Raw genomic sequence first — 17,764 nt, forward strand, 5'->3', positions numbered from 1 at the left:
TCCCTAAGTTTTAGACTCTATGAATGACTATGAATTGAGTAAAAAGAAAAGGAGTACTTGTGGCACCTTAGAGACTAACAAATTTATTTGAGCATAAGCTTTCGTGAGCTACAGCTCACTTCTGAGCTGTAGCTCACGAAAGCTTATGCTCAAATAAATTTGTTAGTCTCTAAGGTGCCACAAGTACTCCTTTTCTTTTTGCGAATACAGACTAACATGGCTGTTACTCTGAAACCTATGAATTGAGTGGAGATGGTTGTAGCTGCCCAGAGTCTGAAGTATGGCACAGGAGAATCTAGATACATTTGCAAGTGGTTTTCTATGAATACCTACATAAAACTACTGAGATTCCACCACAGGAAACAATGCGGCAACTACCACTTGTAGTATTTAAAATTGGACAAGCATGCATCGTGGAGGAAACAAACCCCACTAGGCCATAAAGGTAAAGAGGAGGGATGAGCCAGGAGTGAGGTCAATGGGATAACTCTGCTTGGGGTTGAAGAAGAGTGCAATGTGGCAAGAAAACTTTCTGTTTGTTAGATAGACCATAAACCAATGTGAAAGCATTCAAGACAGTAGAAGACTTAGGGAAACCCTCAGGATCCTACAGTGAGATGCACTAATACGATACAGACTAACACGGCTGCTGCTCTGAAAACTGACATTAGGGCCACCTCTCCACTTACCAATAATGTAAAACATCAGGTCCCTTCGGTGAGACACACAGCTGAGGATTACAGCTGCATCTAGAACACAAACACACCATGTCTCCACTGAATGCATCCGATGAAGTGAGCTGTAGCTCACGAAAGCTTATGCTCAAATAAATTTATTAGTCTCTAAGGTGCCACAAGTACTCCATGTCTAGTTCAGTGACTCCTTCTCAAATCCACACAGCTTACAGCTCCCATCAACAAATACCCAGTGCCCCAAAACTCTGAGGGGCCAGCAGGAGTCCCCATCTCTTCCTCCCCCAGACACATTATATGCTTCAGTGGGAGCTGAGAAAATCAGTCTTCTTCCTAAACAGATCCCTAATGCATGATACCAAAAGGCTATGGAACACCCGATCAGCCCAGTTTACTGTAAAGAACAATTACATCACAGATTCCTGTTCTGAACCAGTGATACCTGAAATAAAGACAATACAGTATGAGCTTCATAGACTGTGTTGGGAGTGGGCAAGTGGGCTTTGGGGACTGGGCAATACGGTCACTCACCTTGGGGTCACCAATTCCAATACTGATGACTGACGGTAGTTCCTATCTGTTTGACGGCTCTGTGAAGTGAGTTTGCATGGATCTGAGTTCCATTCCCACAAGTCATGTGGGCACATCACAAAACCACCACCATAGCTGGTAGCAACTAGCCCTCAGGTTGGCAGCCTCAGCAGAAAAACTACGGAATAAGTGGGTTGTGGAGCATAAACCTCTTCCCCTCTGCCACGCCTCTTCCCCCAAATGAGCCCTCTAGCATAGGGATGAAATATATTTGGCCCTTCTGAGGCTGAACCACAGGGGGACAATGGGATAAGGAAGTACACCTACATCTTCCATCTCACTTCAGCAAAGTGGAAACACCATGCACACTCAATTATTGCAAGGAGTTTGCAGGTGGCTGAGGGACCCTCAAGTTGTGTCATCATGCAGCAGAGCAAGAACCTGCCTGCTCCAGAAGCTAGTACTTAGCTCAACAGCCAGGGGTGAAAATAACAGTTTCACACACACTAGTGCATACAATGTAGCTTGCCAGCCATTAGGTGAGGAATTACAATGTGCATACAGCTGCTTTATGCATGAGGTGAAGTTACTTATCAGTTATCACAACAGCAGCAACAAAAGTCACCACCATGCAGAAAGCTTAAGCCAGACATTTCCCTATCTGATGGCTATCACCTTCCAGCCCTGTGAATCCTCCCAACTCTCCAGCCAATGGCAGTCACATACCTTTACAAAAGTGCCCATGTTCTAAAAGCCAACAGGGGGGCACTCATTCCTCCACATCCTTCCTCTTGGCTCCAGAGGTGGGGCAAGGGTCAACAGGAAGGGACCAAGCAGCAGAACATTGTGGAAAGAGAGGCTCCTGGAACTCACATCTTAGATTCACGGCTGGAGGAAAGGGACTCAAGTACAGCAACTTATCCCCCAACTCTGGGAAGAGGATATCTGCACTGTGCAGCCACCAATTGCTTGCTAGCCTTCCTGCCTGGGAAGGGACAAGAAGAAAAATCAGTTACACCTGTCCAGAGATAAAAAGGACAGCCTAGAAGGGGATTAAAAAAAACTTGACTCCATGTCATTGCCACAAGCATAGCTGCTATAAAGCACCACAAAGTGAGTAAAGTGCTAGGCTTCTCCATGTCCCAGTACTCTGAATGTACCCTGGTCTCATTTCACTTTGCAGCCTAGATTTGCAGAGCCATTCAGTCAACACCAATGCCCCTGAAACCTTGCAGGTCCAAGATGGAACAAAACATTGCCAGCCCAGATAGATTTCGACAGGCTGAGGGGTTCAGCAGGGCAGCCAGGTACCTGGCTCCCACCTGAGAGTAAATTTTATGGACTGGGCACCACTTGAGCCCTTCAGAGAAAGTGGGGTGGGGATAAAGCTAGCAAAAGCATGGTGTCCTGCAAAATATGACTGCACCAATCCCAGTTGAAGGATATTCAGCTGCAGGGACATTTATAGGTAATATGTCTTACAAGGAATCTGAGCCCCAAAACATATGGGGCAAATGTCTCTGCTGCTACCATATTACAGGTGTCCCAGATCTGAACAGCAGGTGGCCTCACAAGACAATTCATTTTAAGCACCGTCCACCCTGCTAAAACTCTTTGAGTTGCAAAGCAGCAAATATCTCAGTCTGGAGACAAACCCCATAACAGATAGGATCTGTGTAACTCATAGAGGAGTGGTCCCCAAACTTTACAGCTTCGCTCCATCCCTTAACCCGTCTACACCTCCCCCCAAGAGCCGGGGCTGGGAGTGGGGCTGGGGCTCCTGGTAGGGGGAGGGGACGCAGACACGGGTAATAAGGTGGCTGAGGCTGGGGGTGGGTCTGGGGCCCGGGGCCAGAGACACAGCTGCAGCCAGGAGGAGGGCTGAGGCTGGGGGCAAGGCCGGGTTTGGAGCTGGGAGCCAGGGCCGGAGCCAGGGCTGCAGCTGGGGCCGGAGCAGAGCTGTGAGCGGAGTGGGGCTGAGGGGCACTCACTCCCCGCCCCCTCCACACCCTCTGGGGGACATGCCCCACAGGTTGGGGACCTCTGACACAGAGAATGGGAAATGTCCCAGGGGGCCATGCACTTCCCTAGCTCACATCTGTTCCTTCAGAATGCAGAGTGCAAGGAGAAGACCAGAATAAATTATGAATGACAGCATACTACAGCAGGTCTCCCAAAACAGATCACATCAGCTAGCTGTCTGATAGTGGTGTTCTCCTTACCTTCCACATTAAGATACCTGCTCCTCCTCACTCCCCAATTACCCATCCTCCACTTCAGGGTGTCTGCCACCTTTACCCCATCCTTTCCAAACCATCTATTTCAGGGTGCCTGCTGCCTCCCCAGGACCTCTTAACCCACAACTCCATAGTACAGAGCCTGCTGCCTTCAGGGCACAAAGCTCTCCACCTACATATGCAAACAGATGAGCAAATCTGTACAGAGTTCTTTACATGTGCTACAGAAAACCACAGTCTCTTGCTGTGTCATCTCAGGGAAAATCCCACCCACTCAGCTATTTTATCCTTCCCTCTCTGGCTGAGATCCTTCCCTCATCCCTAAGGCCATGAGTTGTCAATTTCTTCCCTACACAGCTTCAGGCCTTTGAATTCTCTATTCTTAACACAGCAAGGCAGGAGCTGTTAATCTAGCTAATGCCCTGTGATATGGGCTGGGTAATTGACTCATGGCTCTGACCCAAAACCTTTCACATATGTACTAGTGACTTCACCCCCAAACCTGTACTCCTTGATGCTCATTCATATGGCCTCGATGTCGGCTTCAAACTCTGCTCCAACTGTGCTAGTTTGTTACAAGGTTTTGCCCACCCACCAGCATAAATGGTTTTGAAACTGCAATGCAGTCTAGGAAGGAACACAGTGCAGGGTGTAGTTTCTAGAACTATTTCTAACACTGGCAGCCGAAATGTTTTTAAACACAGTAACACACTCCTGCCTCTACCTCTCTACACATTTCTTCCTAGCATTCCATAAGTGCTCCCTTTGTAACGGCTCGCCCTCCGAATATGGAGTGCACTCCAGCCAAGAGCAGTTTGTAAATTCCACAGGGACTCTTATCACTGTGCAATTCTGAAATGTTTTTGAATCTCGAAGGAAATATTTCACCAGCATCTACAGAATCAGCTCCCTCTCCACAGTGAAAAACCTCAGTACAAAACTGGCACTCTGGGCCCAGATGCACAAGCTACCCCAGTCTCAGCCCATAACTTCTTCCCTTCCCCAAGTCATGCTGAAAGTTACTGTCTGTTCTAAGTTTGGTGCCTGAAACCTCCAGAATGAGCAAGGAGCTTTAGGCCAATATGAAAATGGGCCATTTGGTCTTGGTTACAGAATTTCAGAATTAATCCCCTGTGTCTGACAAGCTGTCTCCCTTAATCAGCCCAGCAAGTTCTTATTTCATTATCGCTGCATGAAATGGCAGGCAAGGCACCAGGTCAGAAGGCCAGCAGAGACAAAAGGAGCTGCCACATTCACAGCCAGCTTCTTTCTAGCATGTACATTAGAACCAGCCTCAAAGATACTTACTCAGACAGGGTACTGTGGGGTAAGCTTCTTGCCATGGTTAGCTGGTACCCAGATATGTAATTTATTCACAAGATGAACAAGTTATTTTAGATGAGCATCAGGCAGTGCCAAAAGCAACAAGGTGGGGAACTAACCTTTTTGTGAAAGATACCAGTACAGAGTCAACCTCATTACTGGGCAGAGAAAATACCCAGCACTCCTACAGGCCTTATGTGCTTGATCCAAGGACACAGCAAGTGATGGCCTCCTGCCACCTGCAGGAAGAATTTGAATTTGGAAGGACTTAATCCAGATTTCCCTCCCGAACTACCTGCAGAGCCAGAATGGAATGCATGGCACCACAGAGAGAACTGTGGTGGAGACAGAAGAGTATGCAGCAAAGCTCTGAGAGCTGTGCGCAAGTGTAATTGCAGCTATAAGGGAAATACTAGCCAGCACTGGTACATTAATGTAACTGAAGTTGCAGAGCCATTAGAGGGCACACACTATATAAAAAAGACTTGTTGAGGCCCTAGAACACATCAGATTTTCCTTCTTTTGATATCTGTTCCTGCACTGATAAATATTTATCTTGGTTTCCTCCCCCCCCGAATTCCAACAGCTTTCAGGAAAAATGGCTTACAAATCATTTCTGCAGGAGAGTATTGCCTCAAATTATAAAAACCAAGCTGAGAGAGCACCTCAGCAACTTTGTAAACAGAACACCTTACGTGGCATATCTAGCCTTGTGGACAAATACCCACTGACAATGGTCAGTTCTTCTCAGATCATGCACAAGATGATGATTCTCCTTGGAGTGAGAATATCCAGTATTTTCTCACATAAATCAAATGTGTGCAAGGGTATCAGTGCAATTGCACATATGCACTTAATTTTAAAATATGATCCTGAAAGTCAGAAGAGTCAGCTCAAGGGCACTGGGCAGGTTCCAATATCAAGCAGCAAGGACAGAAAGCCACATCGATGGCCAAGATCAACACAAACAGATCTGTCACTCTCTCTCCGGGATTGGACCATGCCATCGGAAACTTTAAACAAGGTCCAGGTGAAATGCTGGCTTTGAAAAAAATAAAACACACACAAGAGATCCCAGATCAATACCAAAAATCTAAGATCCCCCATTCTTTCTATTCCAAAGTAGATCTTAAATCAATGTCAGTACACATGTGCTCCTCACCTCCTCCACAGATACAGCAGGTCAGCCTTCTTCATTCATTGCATAACACAACATTCACTTTCCAAGTAAAAATAAGCCTCAGCCACTGCTCACAGGGGAACATCCACTCACCACTGCTGATCAGCCCTCCAGCTCTTCCCAAAGCAGGGTCACTCGGACCATCAGTTTGAGCATTGGCCTGCTAATCCCAGGGTTGTGAGTTCAATCCTTGAAGGGGCCATTTAGGGATCTGGGGCAAAAATTGGGGGAGTGGTCCTGCATTGAGCAGGGGGTTGGACTAGATGACCTCCTGAGGTCCCTTCCAACCCTGATATTCTATGATTCTATGATCTAAACATCACAAGCAAAGCACTAGAGAATGCATCTCTTCATCCAACAATTAATTTTGGTAAAATTGCCCATATTTTGACCTCTCTCAACTACCTCTCCCCCCATTTCCTTACCAAGCCCAATTCTCCTTCCAGTCTTTGATTCTCTTCCACACCACTAGCTCCTTAATTACAGTTCTGCTGAGGAAAGTACTTTGGGGAGAAGTGGCTTAGCTGTAACTCAGCCTGTGCTGATGCTTGTCTTCCTCATGCTTCATGATCACCTCAGCAAATCAGCAAAAAGAAAAGGAGTACTAAAAGGTCGCATCTGAAAGGCACCATCAGCTCCGCTTCCAAGCTCACAGCAATCCCAGGACATGCATGAAGAAGAGACACCACAGCAAGGCTTAGACTTAACTCCCTGTTCCTTTCACAAGGCATCAGGGACATAGGCCACAAACTGGCTCATGGCAGTAAGAGGTCTCAGAAAAGACCTATAGCCAGAAAAGGGAATGTGTCAACCCACTAGCTATCACTCTCTGCGGGCAAACCCAGTGAAGTTCCATGCATTTGTTAGGACCTCAGGCAATGGCCACTACCAGGAAGTATGTTTGATGATAATACCTTTCTCTTATATGAGGGACTGGACCATCCAGAGTCAGGGTCCTGCAGAACCAACACTAAACAAGTTCTTCAGACCCTAGAGTTTCACCTACAAAAGACAGCCAAGTAAAACAGCTCCATATGAGAGGGGATATAGAACTACTCTCCATTTTGCAATGAGGTGGGAGGGAAGAGAAAGGGAGAAGGGAAATGGGAGTGTGCTCCCCTTTCAAAACCACTAGCAAATTTTGATAGAGATTGCAAGCTATAGAATATCCCCTGATACACACACATACATACGCTTAGAGTCTTGTGAAAAGTATTTGATAACATAATCCAAACCATTTTACTATAGAGAAGCAAAATATGGGACCCATCTGTATCTGCAACATTCATTGAAGAAGACAAAACCACAAGAGAAACCTTACAAGTTCTGCAAATAAATAGTATGTATCCACAGGAACAGACAGCAGCAGGACAGAACTAGAGATACCTTTTGCTAATCAACACACAATAAGGACAAGTTCTGGGGACACCTCAGCCAAGGCCACAAACTTTTTGCTCACCACAAAGCACTAGAGAAGAAAAAACAGAAACCTGACAATGACTGCAGGTAAAGCAGCACAGCCAAACCTCAACAAAAGATCTAACCTCCAGAACAATGAAATAATCAATTGCACCTAAGCCCAAATAATGTAAATCACTTAAAAAAAACTTTACAGTATAGCAATCATTAAGGACAGATACAAACTACAACAACCAGCTAGACAAGTGCAGATGCCAAACAGAACCTTCTCACCAACAAATACTTCACTACAATGAGGTGAGCAAAATGCATGCAGACTTCCTCAAATGCAAAATCAGAGACCACAGATTGGAAACCAGAAGTGAGAGGTAATAAGTAAGCCTAAGCTTTTGTCATGGTTATTTTTAGTAAAAGTCATGGACAGATCACAGGCAATAAACAAAAATTCATGGAAGCTGTGACCTGTCTGTGATTTTTGCTGCTGCGGCTCCAAGGTTTTCCCTGCCACTGTGATGGCTAGGAGCTGTGTGGTTCCCCCTCTGCCCACAGCAGCTGGAAGCTGCAGGGTGCCCACATTTCCCAAAGAGAAAACAGGACACCCCCAGCCGCTCACCCCAGGCGTTCCTCTCCCCTGCACGAGGCTGTCGCCTGTCACTGGAACCCTGTCAGGGCCCCACTGGCTGCCAGCTCCAGTCCTACAGTCCCTGGGGCTGAAGCAGAGAATGTCACTGAGGTCTCTGGATGATTCCCTGACTTCCATGACATAAACGTAGCCTTAGTAATAAGGCACCAAAGAAACAACCAAGTTTCCCACGTGATACAGAATAGGTCCAAATTATTTCCTGCTCCACTGCAGACTCACTTCCTCTAAAGATCAGAAATGACTTCTAATCCAAGGACAGAGGAGAGTATCTGTGCATAATACTAGACACTTGACCCAATGACCCCACCCTCTCCCAACCTGTGGGGATAGCAGGCCCACAAACCCACTAGGTCAGGGGTTCTCAAACTGGGGGTCGGGACCCCTCAGGAGGGTCACAAGGTTATTACATGGAGGGTCACAAACGGTCAGCCTCCACTCCAAACCCTGCTTTGCATCCAGCATTTATAATGGTCTTAAATATATTTAAAAGTGTTTTTAATTTATAAGGGGGGGTTGCATTCAGAGGCTTGCTATTTGAAAGGGGTCACCAGTACAAAAGTTTGAGAACCACTGCACTAGGGAGTCAGGAACAAACACTAAACGCAAATAGACAGGGGATCAAGTCCAGCCATGCCAGGAAACCTCACCCTGGGCAGAGGCTTAACGTACTGGGGAATCAGACAGTAAAAATACTGCGAAGGCCTGTGCTGGGTGGACACTTGCTGTATCCCCATCCCGCAGCGGGTGCAGGGCGCCATGTCCTCGCACTTCGACACCCGCTGCCCAGCCCCCCATGCCGCTCTGGCCGGACTCCTCTGCTCCCCCCCCGCGCGGCCCCCCCCGGACCGCGGCTCCCCGGGAGCGAGGCGCACTGGTGGGGCTCTGTAATGGGGCTACCAGGCACCGCCTCTCCAGGCGCGCGCGCACAACCCCACCCCCGCCGGGGGTCGCTGCGTCTCGCAGGCTCCAGGCCGCCCTGGCTCCAGGCCGGTCTCCCCTCCCCCCACAGGCGAGTCGGGGGGTTTCCCGAACCCCCGCCGGGGCTCCCCGGGACGCGGGCTCAGCCCCCGGCTCACAGGCCTGAAGGGAGACAGTTACCGAAGCCTACGGGCAGCGGTTCCGAGTCTGGGCCCTGGTCGTGCGCGCGGCCGGCGCGGGCTCCCGCTGCCCCCGCCTCCGAGGCGGCGGCCGGAAGTGATAGTTCCTCGCGGGCAGGTCAGCGGCGACGAGCGAGGCGAGCGCCGGAAGTGTCCGGGCCGGGGGGCCAAGAGGAGGCGGCCGAGGAGCAGGATGGTGAGTCGTGAGCGGCGGCGCTCTGCTCCCAGGCACGCGGACGGGAGCTGTGGGGCTTGGCTGCCTCCGCGCGGGGGTGGCTCGCGCCTGATTTCCCGAGTCTCGGGGGTCTCTCTACGTGAGCGGCAGGGGTGGGGGATGCTGCAGGGTGGTTCTGTGGCGGGGATGCATTGCTGGGGGCAGGGGAGATGGGTTTGGGGAGCGGATGCCGGGGAGTCACGGGGCGGGGGGCAGGTTTGCGGGGTGTCTGTTTTTCCTCCTCTCCTCTAACACTGTTTCCTTGCAGGGGAAACAAAAGAAAGCGAGGAAATACGCTATCGTGAAACGCATGATCAACCTCCGAGACCAGCGCATGTGAGCTGAGCCTCGCAGCAATGGGGTGTGGGAACAGCTTATCGGGGACCCATTCATAGTACTGGAGATTTAGCTACAGAGAAACTTAGGTTCCCCCTAGTCAATCTCTGAAGGCCAGTGCGGGATGAGTCTGGGTTGAATGTTCTCCAGTGTCTTGTCCCATTTTCAGGATCCCGAGTGATTGCTTTCCCTTCCTGCTTTAGAAGATGTTTTCCCACTTTTATCCATTTCGCTGTCAAGGAGTCTTCCTGTGAGCTAACCTAAATTTTCATAATTTCAGTCCAAACTTTCTAGTTTTACTCTCTAGTATCATTCTTAGCTGTTCCTTTTTTCCCTTGTTTTTTACATAATTAAGGCATTTTTGTTTTAATATTCTATCCATTGTTGTCCCCGTCTTTCCCATACACACACTCCATACTAACATACTTCTGAGTGTCACACAAAAATGTAATTTATTTTTTGTTGCTTTAGCAAACAGTCGGAGCGAGCAAAATCCAATGTGAAAAAGAAGGATGATCCCAGTGCAATCAAGGAAAGAGAGGTGTAAGTACCCAAGGAGCTGCACTCTGCCTTACATCTTGGAGAGTGGAGATGCCCTCTGCCTTGCCTTGCACTTGGGAGCAGAGGAGAGGCAGCTCTGGGCAGTTGCAAGAATATTTTCCCCATCTCTTTCACTTAGAGGAGTGTTCTAAAGATTGTCAGAACTTGCGCCCCACCCCTGGCCTGAACTTTTTGATGTGTATACTATGGGAAAGGGGGAGTGGGCTCTCAGAAGGAAGAGAGGTGGAGGTGGGCTGCTTGGTAATTTCCACCATCTTTCTCTCCAGGCATTATCTCAAAACTGCTCCTGGCTGGGCGTGTTTCCTAGCAGATCTGTCCAGGTCATAGGATTTGATGCATTGGTGGTGTTAGTTTAAAGTAACTGATTTGAATTGTTTCTTTCCTGACAGCCCTCAGCACCCTTCCTGTTTGTTCTTCCAGTATAACATGCAGTTGGGCCCACCCTATTATATTCTGATTGATACAAACTTCATCAACTTCTCCATTAAAGCCAAGTTGGACCTGGTGCAGTCAATGATGGACTGTCTCTATGCCAAGTGTGAGTGTCTGTTCCTGTTAGAGTTTCTCCGGAAACAGCATGGTGCCCTGGTATGGTGAGGTCTGCTCTTGCCTGGAACAATCCCTCACTCTGCCACAAACACTTTGCAGGCCACATAGCACTAGCTTAAGGTAACAAAAGTCCAGTTAAAAGGATTTATGCTGCTGGCCAAGTACAGGGGCCAAGGGAGCTTAATGATGTTCAGTGAACCTGGGATTCTTGATCCGCATTAACATTAGAACTCTATGCAGTTAATAATTAGATGAGTCTTAAATACTAATCTTGACAAAATAAAAAAAATAAAAACAAAAATTTTAAACCCCAAATTCCTTCAAAAGATCAACAAACTTAACAAGATATGGCCAAATAGCTGCTAGGTTGCTTTGCATTTCATCCCCCTTCATGAGTTTTTTGTACGTTTAATTAAACTGTAAGCAATTCAGGGCAGAGATCTTGATAGTTTATCTTAGTATTTTCTGTAGAGCACATTGTCATAGCGAAGTACTGTAAGGTAAGAGCTAATACACTTTTGGCACTTATAGAGGTAATAACTAATATTGATAATAATCTGTTCATGCAGGTATCCCCTGTATCACAGATTGCGTAATGGCTGAAATTGAGAAGCTAGGGCAGAAGTATCGTGTGGCACTAAGGTAGGTGCAGGACACTCAACTCTGTTCCTTAGTCCATCTGTCTACCTGGCTGCTTCAGACACATCACTGACTAGATTGTGTACGATAGCACTTTATATCACTTAATCTCAACCATTATGGTTGAATTTTAAATAGGCATGGGGAAGTGGAAAGTTCTGTTCCCAAAGCTTGGGCTAGGGTGGAAAGTCTTGCAAAAGCTTATCTTCTTGGCCTATCAATTCCTGCACAATGTAAGCTTTTATTTAAAAAATATCTAGTCATTATGGTGCAAGTCACAGCTCCAGTTTATGTACAGTCATTGTGAGCAAGACTGGCCAAAACACCCAGAAAAGACATTAACAGATCATTCACAGAAGGCCTGCTGCAGTGGAGGCAGCAATCCAGTCTGAATTAAATTGAAGGAATCCACCACGAGAAAAACATTTGACTCTATATACGCCAATTTGTACATCATCCTGGACAGTTCTGCTTCTCATGACCACATGGATATTCTGGAGGAGGATGATAAAACCACCTTTGTCACGATTGCAAGCCATATTTTTTAAAAAATCTTTATCCAAATCAGCCATGTTTATAATGAGATCTCTGCCACTGGCACTCTGTTCTTCTTCCTTTGTGCTTGTTCTTTCTGTAGTGGGTAACCTGTTGAGAAGAGGGCATTTAGGAGTTCCTACACTGAGGACAAAAGATGTTTATAAAGTCCTGCGAGGTCACCCATAATAGTCTTGCTGGCTGCACTGTGTTCTTGCACTGAGAGCTCTTAAATCAACTTGATCCCTTTTAATATCAGGAGATGATACAAAGAAACTGGTTTTCATCAAGACAGGAGAAAAGATGATTCTGGCCTCAGCCTGCACCAGCTGGATCCTTGATGTTCCAACTGTAACTCTGAATTTCCTGACTTATGTCAATTTAAATGATCACACTGACAATGAGGCATTCATTTATACTTCTTGCATCTTATGTTAAAAAATCCATCTTCATACTTCTGCAAACTTGTGGTATTTGCTAGCATGATCATTGAGAAACTTCTCCAGGGTTTCCAGAGGTTTGTACATCAGCACAGCAAAAAAGAAATGTTTGTAACTTTCCACTGCAACATCCATACTGCAGAGGATTTTGAAATCATTCCAGTTCTTATAATTAATTCATATTTCTTCCACCATATCAAAGGCACCTGCCGGCATTAAGGTGTGGGTCTGGAACAAGTTCTGAGTGAATCTTGTAAAGATTTTTTTCAATCTCCAAATCTCTTATCTGTGTGACATATTTTGTTTATACTTTAAATTGCAGCAAACTCTCCAAAAGAACATTTCCCTGCAGCTGAGAATAAGTAGGAGAGAAACCTCTGCCCAAAGGAGGAGGGGTGTCTGTGGGTTTTTTTTTTTCTTCAAGATTAGTTCATGTTTTCAGGGATTTATCAGCTGAGTTCCATCTCAGTCCTATAGCAGCATAATAGTGTGAACTGGTAATCCAAGAATCAGGGTACTGGCCTGCAAGTATATTCATAGTTCCATTGTCTATACAACATTAGTCCAAGTCAGATAACTAATTTTACTCTGCTTTGTCAATCAGTCATAGTTATTCACTTCCATTCTTGACCTAATATGTAGTATTCCAGTGCAGCTAGTAAAGAGCTGCTGTGTTCCACTCTCAAGAGGGCTCTCTTTTAATGGTGGGTGAAGTTATTTCTGCATATAGCTTGTAAAGCACTTTGAGATGAGGTGCTAAAGGGAAATATGATCCCTGCCCCTGATATCTATGTAGTGATTCCATCTACATAGACAATCAAGGCAAGCGTGTTAGTCTAAATGTCTTAATCATTCAGTAGCTGAGGGAAGGGCATTATACAAGTCCATGATAGAACCAGGCAGCCCTCGCCATGGATGCAACCTGCAAATATGTGGCCTACATCTTCTAACTGACCACAGCTGTAAAAGGGGGCGTCACAAAGACCCCACTTACAGTCACTATCAGCACGTCTAAATCGATTTGAGCTTTACCCAAAGATGGCTTGGAAGACCAAAACCAGGAGGCTGGACTGTTGGATCTGTCTCAAGAAGACATTGGCTACGTTTGAGGCTTGTTCTTGCCATCTGGACATGATACTGAGGTTCTGTAGGGGAATTGTCTAAAGAACTGACATTTCTAATTACAGTTTTCCGTTTTGTATAGAACCCGGATCCTGATTGTGCTCTCTGGGGGCTACTGCAATAAATACTAAGTAATACATAAACAATGATAATTAGCCACAATATTTGTTAATCCAACTTGTGCTTTTTGACCTTCCTTGCTCCTCATTTGAAATTGGCCTGAAGAGGTTTTAACCCCCTGGTCTTGGCTGTGGTCTTGAGGTTTGGAAATTGCCCAGAATGGAAGAGGGGTTGTTCCTACTTCCTCACCCTGGAATTATCTGAAGATGCCTCTGTATAGGTCAAGTGTCCTCAGTAGTCTTCCTAATGACATCTTTTATGACCCCACAGGATAGCCAAGGACCCGCGATTTGAACGCCTGCCTTGCACACACAAAGGGACCTATGCAGATGACTGCTTGGTGCAGAGGGTCACTCAGGTACCTCCCATTCCAAGGATTACTCTTCTGCACTGTTGGCATGAAAACTTGCTGAAATCCTGTAGGCACTAATGACCTATAAAATCTGAGACCTTCTGAGAAACTGTGGGAGCCAGTCAAAGTTCCTCTAGTCCAGTATCCAATCTCTAACATTATTTGCTTCAAAGGAAGATATAACATACCCATCATGCACCTCCTTGTGCAATTCTATCTGAAGGAATACGTATGGCATGGGAAATTCTTTCCTGAATACTCCAGCTTGCAGGCCAGTAGCTTTAGTAGCAATAAAGATAATAATACCAATCTCCTATATAATGGTTTTTTTCAGTAGATTTCAAAGCACTTTACAAAGGAGGTCAGTATCACTGTCCCCATTTTACAGATGGGGAAACTAAGGGACAGAGAGGCAAAGGGACTTGCCCAGGGTCACCCAGCAGGCCAGGGCAGACCCAAGAATAGAACCCAGGTACTTGAGTTCCAGTCCAACACTATCCATTAGGCAACACTGCCTCCCACCTGTAAGTCACTTGGACACTATGATGAGAAGAAGAGCACAACTAATCTGTAGTAGGACTTTGTATGAATAAGAATAGCATCTTATCCTAGTAATATCCAATTCTTTTAGAATTGGTGCCCCACAGCGTTATGACTAAGTGAACAGAATCATTTGTTTGGCCTTCTTTCCACTGGGCTGGGTCACTGTTAGAGTTTGATATGCCTCCCTTTCTTGCAGCACAAGTGTTACATAGTGGCCACGGTGGACAGAGACCTTAAGCGGAGAATCCGGAAGATTCCTGGAGTTCCTATCATGTATATTTCCAACCACAGGTGGGAGACCTCTCTAGCAGGACACAACACTGACTTTGACTTTTTAGCAGTTTATTCCCAAACATGTTTGGGTCTTTCTATCTATCTTGTGGTTTTCTATAGTGCCTGTAACTGTAGAGTCATTGAGTCTTTATAAACGGAAGTGGTATGACCGCCTATGTGAAGAAAGGACTGTACACTGTTGTAACAGGAGTACCTAGTAGTCTAAGTTTGGAATGCCATTTCCATTACTAACAATTTCATTCAGTTGCTCATAATTTGGAATAATAATTTCCTTGGGGTCAGTTTCCAGTATTTGATCTCAGCCAAGAAGTGGCTTATTTATTTTTTAATTCTGAAGTATCAGCAAAATGTACTCAGAAGTTCCTTGAAGAGTAGGGTTTTTTCACATCTGTCACAAATTTAGTGTACACAAGTAAGTGGCTGACCTAGTTTCTGATATAAAACAAAACAACTTCGAAATAAATTGATTTAGTGACTTTGAAATAGTGAATTTTTCCAAGCATGTGTTGTTTGGGGCTGCTTGCTTAATCTAAAGTTACTTTAAACATTTCAGGAGCTGTAATCTGCTTTAACATAATCTAAATTTGCAAGGATTTGCAACAATCCCAGCCTTCCTAAAGTGTTTATAAGGACCTAGAGAAAGAGGCCTTTATTTACCTTTGTAGGGCACCTTCAATATTTTAATATGATCTTCTGCATGAAATACAACAGTTGTATCTTTCATACCCCCTGTTAAATAGAGGCGGAGAGAGAAAACAAGGTATGGGCAGAGAAATGATGTTTTCAGGTGGGATTTGAAATGGGAATGAGGGAGGGAGAGGCTATTCCAGATCCTAAGGGCAGCAGAGAGAAAGCTTTTGTACTAGTTGTGAAGAGAGGAGGAGTCTGGTGATATGTGATAGGGGAGCAGTGTGTCAAGATTGGCTGAGGCAAGTCCACAAAGCATCTTAATTGATCCATAACTGGAATGTAGCTCTGTATATTTCTCTCACAAAGTGTCTCCTGTTGTCATACTTTTGTGCCCTTGAATGCAGCTTGGGTGACTAATATAGCAGCTCTTTGAAGTGCTCTGCTCTCCATGCTGCTCTGTCATAGGGCTGAAAGGAGTAATGTTACTTATTATGTAAGACCTTGGTCTGAAGCTGTTTTCCTCCCACGGCAGTGATAAGTTTTCTGGGGTGCCTGAGCCCCAATCGATTGGTCTTGAGGAGCTTTGTAATGCTGGAACACTGGTGGGGACTTCTCCAAGTCTCTTTGCAGTTCCACTACTGCCAATCTTTGCCCTCCTTGGGTATTCAGGCTGCAGGTCAAAATGCCATGAAGCTGCTTGTTGTGGGCCTGAATGCATTAGGCTCCTCTCCACATTTGCTGCATGCTGAAGGGGAAGATGGCAAGGCAGTTACTGGAGGAGACTGCTTTCCAAGCAGGATGTTCTATACTCACATTTTTTTTCTTTGTTGCCTTCAGGTATAACATTGAGAGGATGCCAGATGATTATGGAGCCCCTCGATTCTAACCCATTGCTACAGATGTTCCCAGCACATCCTGCTACCAAGCGCCAGGACCCTAAGCCCAGTTAGAGGGCTCCTCTGTTTCTATTCTCCCCTTCCCTCCCTCTGCTGGGATTGCTCCCAGGCCTGCAGATGACACGGGACTGATTTCTTAGGCCTTGGCTTTGCAGCTTTGGTCTTCTAATGAAAAGCCGTTTTAGATCTGTCTACCTTTATTCATCCTTGCTCTGCCTAAACCCGTTTGTCACATCAGCATGTGTGGGAGGGGATACTAGGACCCAGAGAATGCATCTGCCTATTTTCCTCCTCATTCTGTAGGTGGGGTATTTAGAGAAAGGGCCAAGGAAGGATCCAGCAACGGAACAGAATGGAAACAAAAGTTCCTAGAAACTGGAGTTGCAGTACAGTCTGAAAAAATGTTGCCTGCAGCAGGACATTCATTTCCCTAGCACAGCTGAAGTCTGCCCCACACTTTGAATTTCATTATCTGAATGGTGGGGAATCAGCAAAATTATGAGGCCACGGCAGTGGATATACCTCATGTGGAGATAGAGGCTCTGAAAAAAATCAGCACAAGAAGCTGGGTTGTGGGGACCTAAATAGAACACCACCATCCCACCTTCCAAATCCCTGACTAAGTAGATTCTGTGTGTGAACAAAACTGACAAAGTTCTCCTCTCTCCTCCACGTGAGAACATGGGGGGCCAATGTTACTGAGGTCAAATCTCCCATCAAGTTTCAAATTAAGAAGATGCTTTGTCTAGATGTGACTGTCAAGCATTAGGATAAACTAACTTAAAAAATTCACTTGTCATCAACTTCCTGGGGTCCTTGCTGAAGGAAAAACTGGCAAGCATGACGGTTGATGAAAGCGCCGTAGGCAAACTGCAGTGTCTCTACTAAACGGGCAATAATAAAGGTGTTCAGTCTTTATTTGGAATTAGTCAGCTTTTCTTCAACTATTATATCGTCACCATAATGAATTAAACATGGTAGTGTCTTACTTGCATTCCCAAAACTCTGCATGTCTTCATGTGTGTCCTCCCACATCCTGCTTGATGCAGGCACTATTCCACAGTATACTCATAGCTGGGCACAGGGCACCTCTTCTCAGCATTCTACCCTCCTCTCGCTGGGAGGGGTTGGGGCAGAGGAGAAAAGGTGCCAAACTGATGCAGCACTTACTATTAAACCCCTTACTGAGCTCCAGGGCCCTGCTTAGGCTGGCAGCAGGCACTGATTGTTGTATAAACAGAGCCCTGTTGAAAAACAAAGATGAGTCCCTGTTCAGCCCTCATGTGGATTGGGCTAACTCCCTCAGACTTCATTAGCAATTGCAGTAGTTTTCACAAAGTTGGTCATAAATGCAGTAGCTTTAAAATAATAAAAAATCTGCACCATTTTGGTTAAAATGGCTTTGAAAGCCA

The 17,764-nt window shown here is 45.9% G+C and overlaps 2 protein-coding genes across 5 annotated transcripts in view; one reads left to right on the plus strand and one right to left on the minus strand.

Moving 5' to 3' along the window:
• Positions 1-9,236, minus strand: part of AREL1 (apoptosis resistant E3 ubiquitin protein ligase 1) — a 28,490-nt gene extending 19,254 nt beyond the window's left edge. Inside the window, exons 1-3 of one of the 2 annotated variants that reach the window (XM_048852121.2) lie at positions 9,124-9,236; positions 1,950-2,208; positions 690-749 (exon numbers count right to left, since the gene is read on the minus strand). In XM_048852121.2, coding sequence (XP_048708078.1) covers positions 690-705 — 16 coding nt within the window. In that variant the 5' untranslated portion in view covers positions 706-749; positions 1,950-2,208; positions 9,124-9,236. The remainder of the gene's footprint in view (positions 1-689; positions 750-1,949; positions 2,209-9,123) is intronic. The other variant, XM_048852119.2, reaches the window with a different exon arrangement.
• FCF1 (FCF1 rRNA-processing protein) lies at positions 9,192-17,270 on the plus strand. Of its 3 annotated transcripts, none has more exons than XM_048852128.2 (8): positions 9,192-9,318; positions 9,605-9,672; positions 10,144-10,215; positions 10,623-10,771; positions 11,352-11,424; positions 13,908-13,995; positions 14,729-14,823; positions 16,294-17,270. In XM_048852128.2, exons 1-8 carry the CDS (start codon positions 9,316-9,318, stop codon positions 16,340-16,342), a joined length of 597 nt encoding a protein of 198 aa, XP_048708085.1. In that variant the 5' UTR covers positions 9,192-9,315; the 3' UTR covers positions 16,343-17,270. The 3 variants fall into 3 exon arrangements, with proteins under 3 accessions (XP_048708085.1, XP_048708084.1, XP_048708083.1); XM_048852127.2 differs by lacking the exon at positions 9,192-9,318 and adding an exon at positions 9,343-9,436; XM_048852126.2 differs by lacking the exons at positions 9,192-9,318; positions 9,605-9,672 and adding an exon at positions 9,792-9,922.
• Positions 17,271-17,764: the final 494 nt, after the last annotated feature.

Source organism: Caretta caretta, chromosome 6 (assembly GCF_965140235.1).
Source record: "Caretta caretta isolate rCarCar2 chromosome 6, rCarCar1.hap1, whole genome shotgun sequence".
In the NCBI taxonomy this organism is placed as follows: domain Eukaryota; kingdom Metazoa; phylum Chordata; order Testudines; family Cheloniidae; genus Caretta; species Caretta caretta.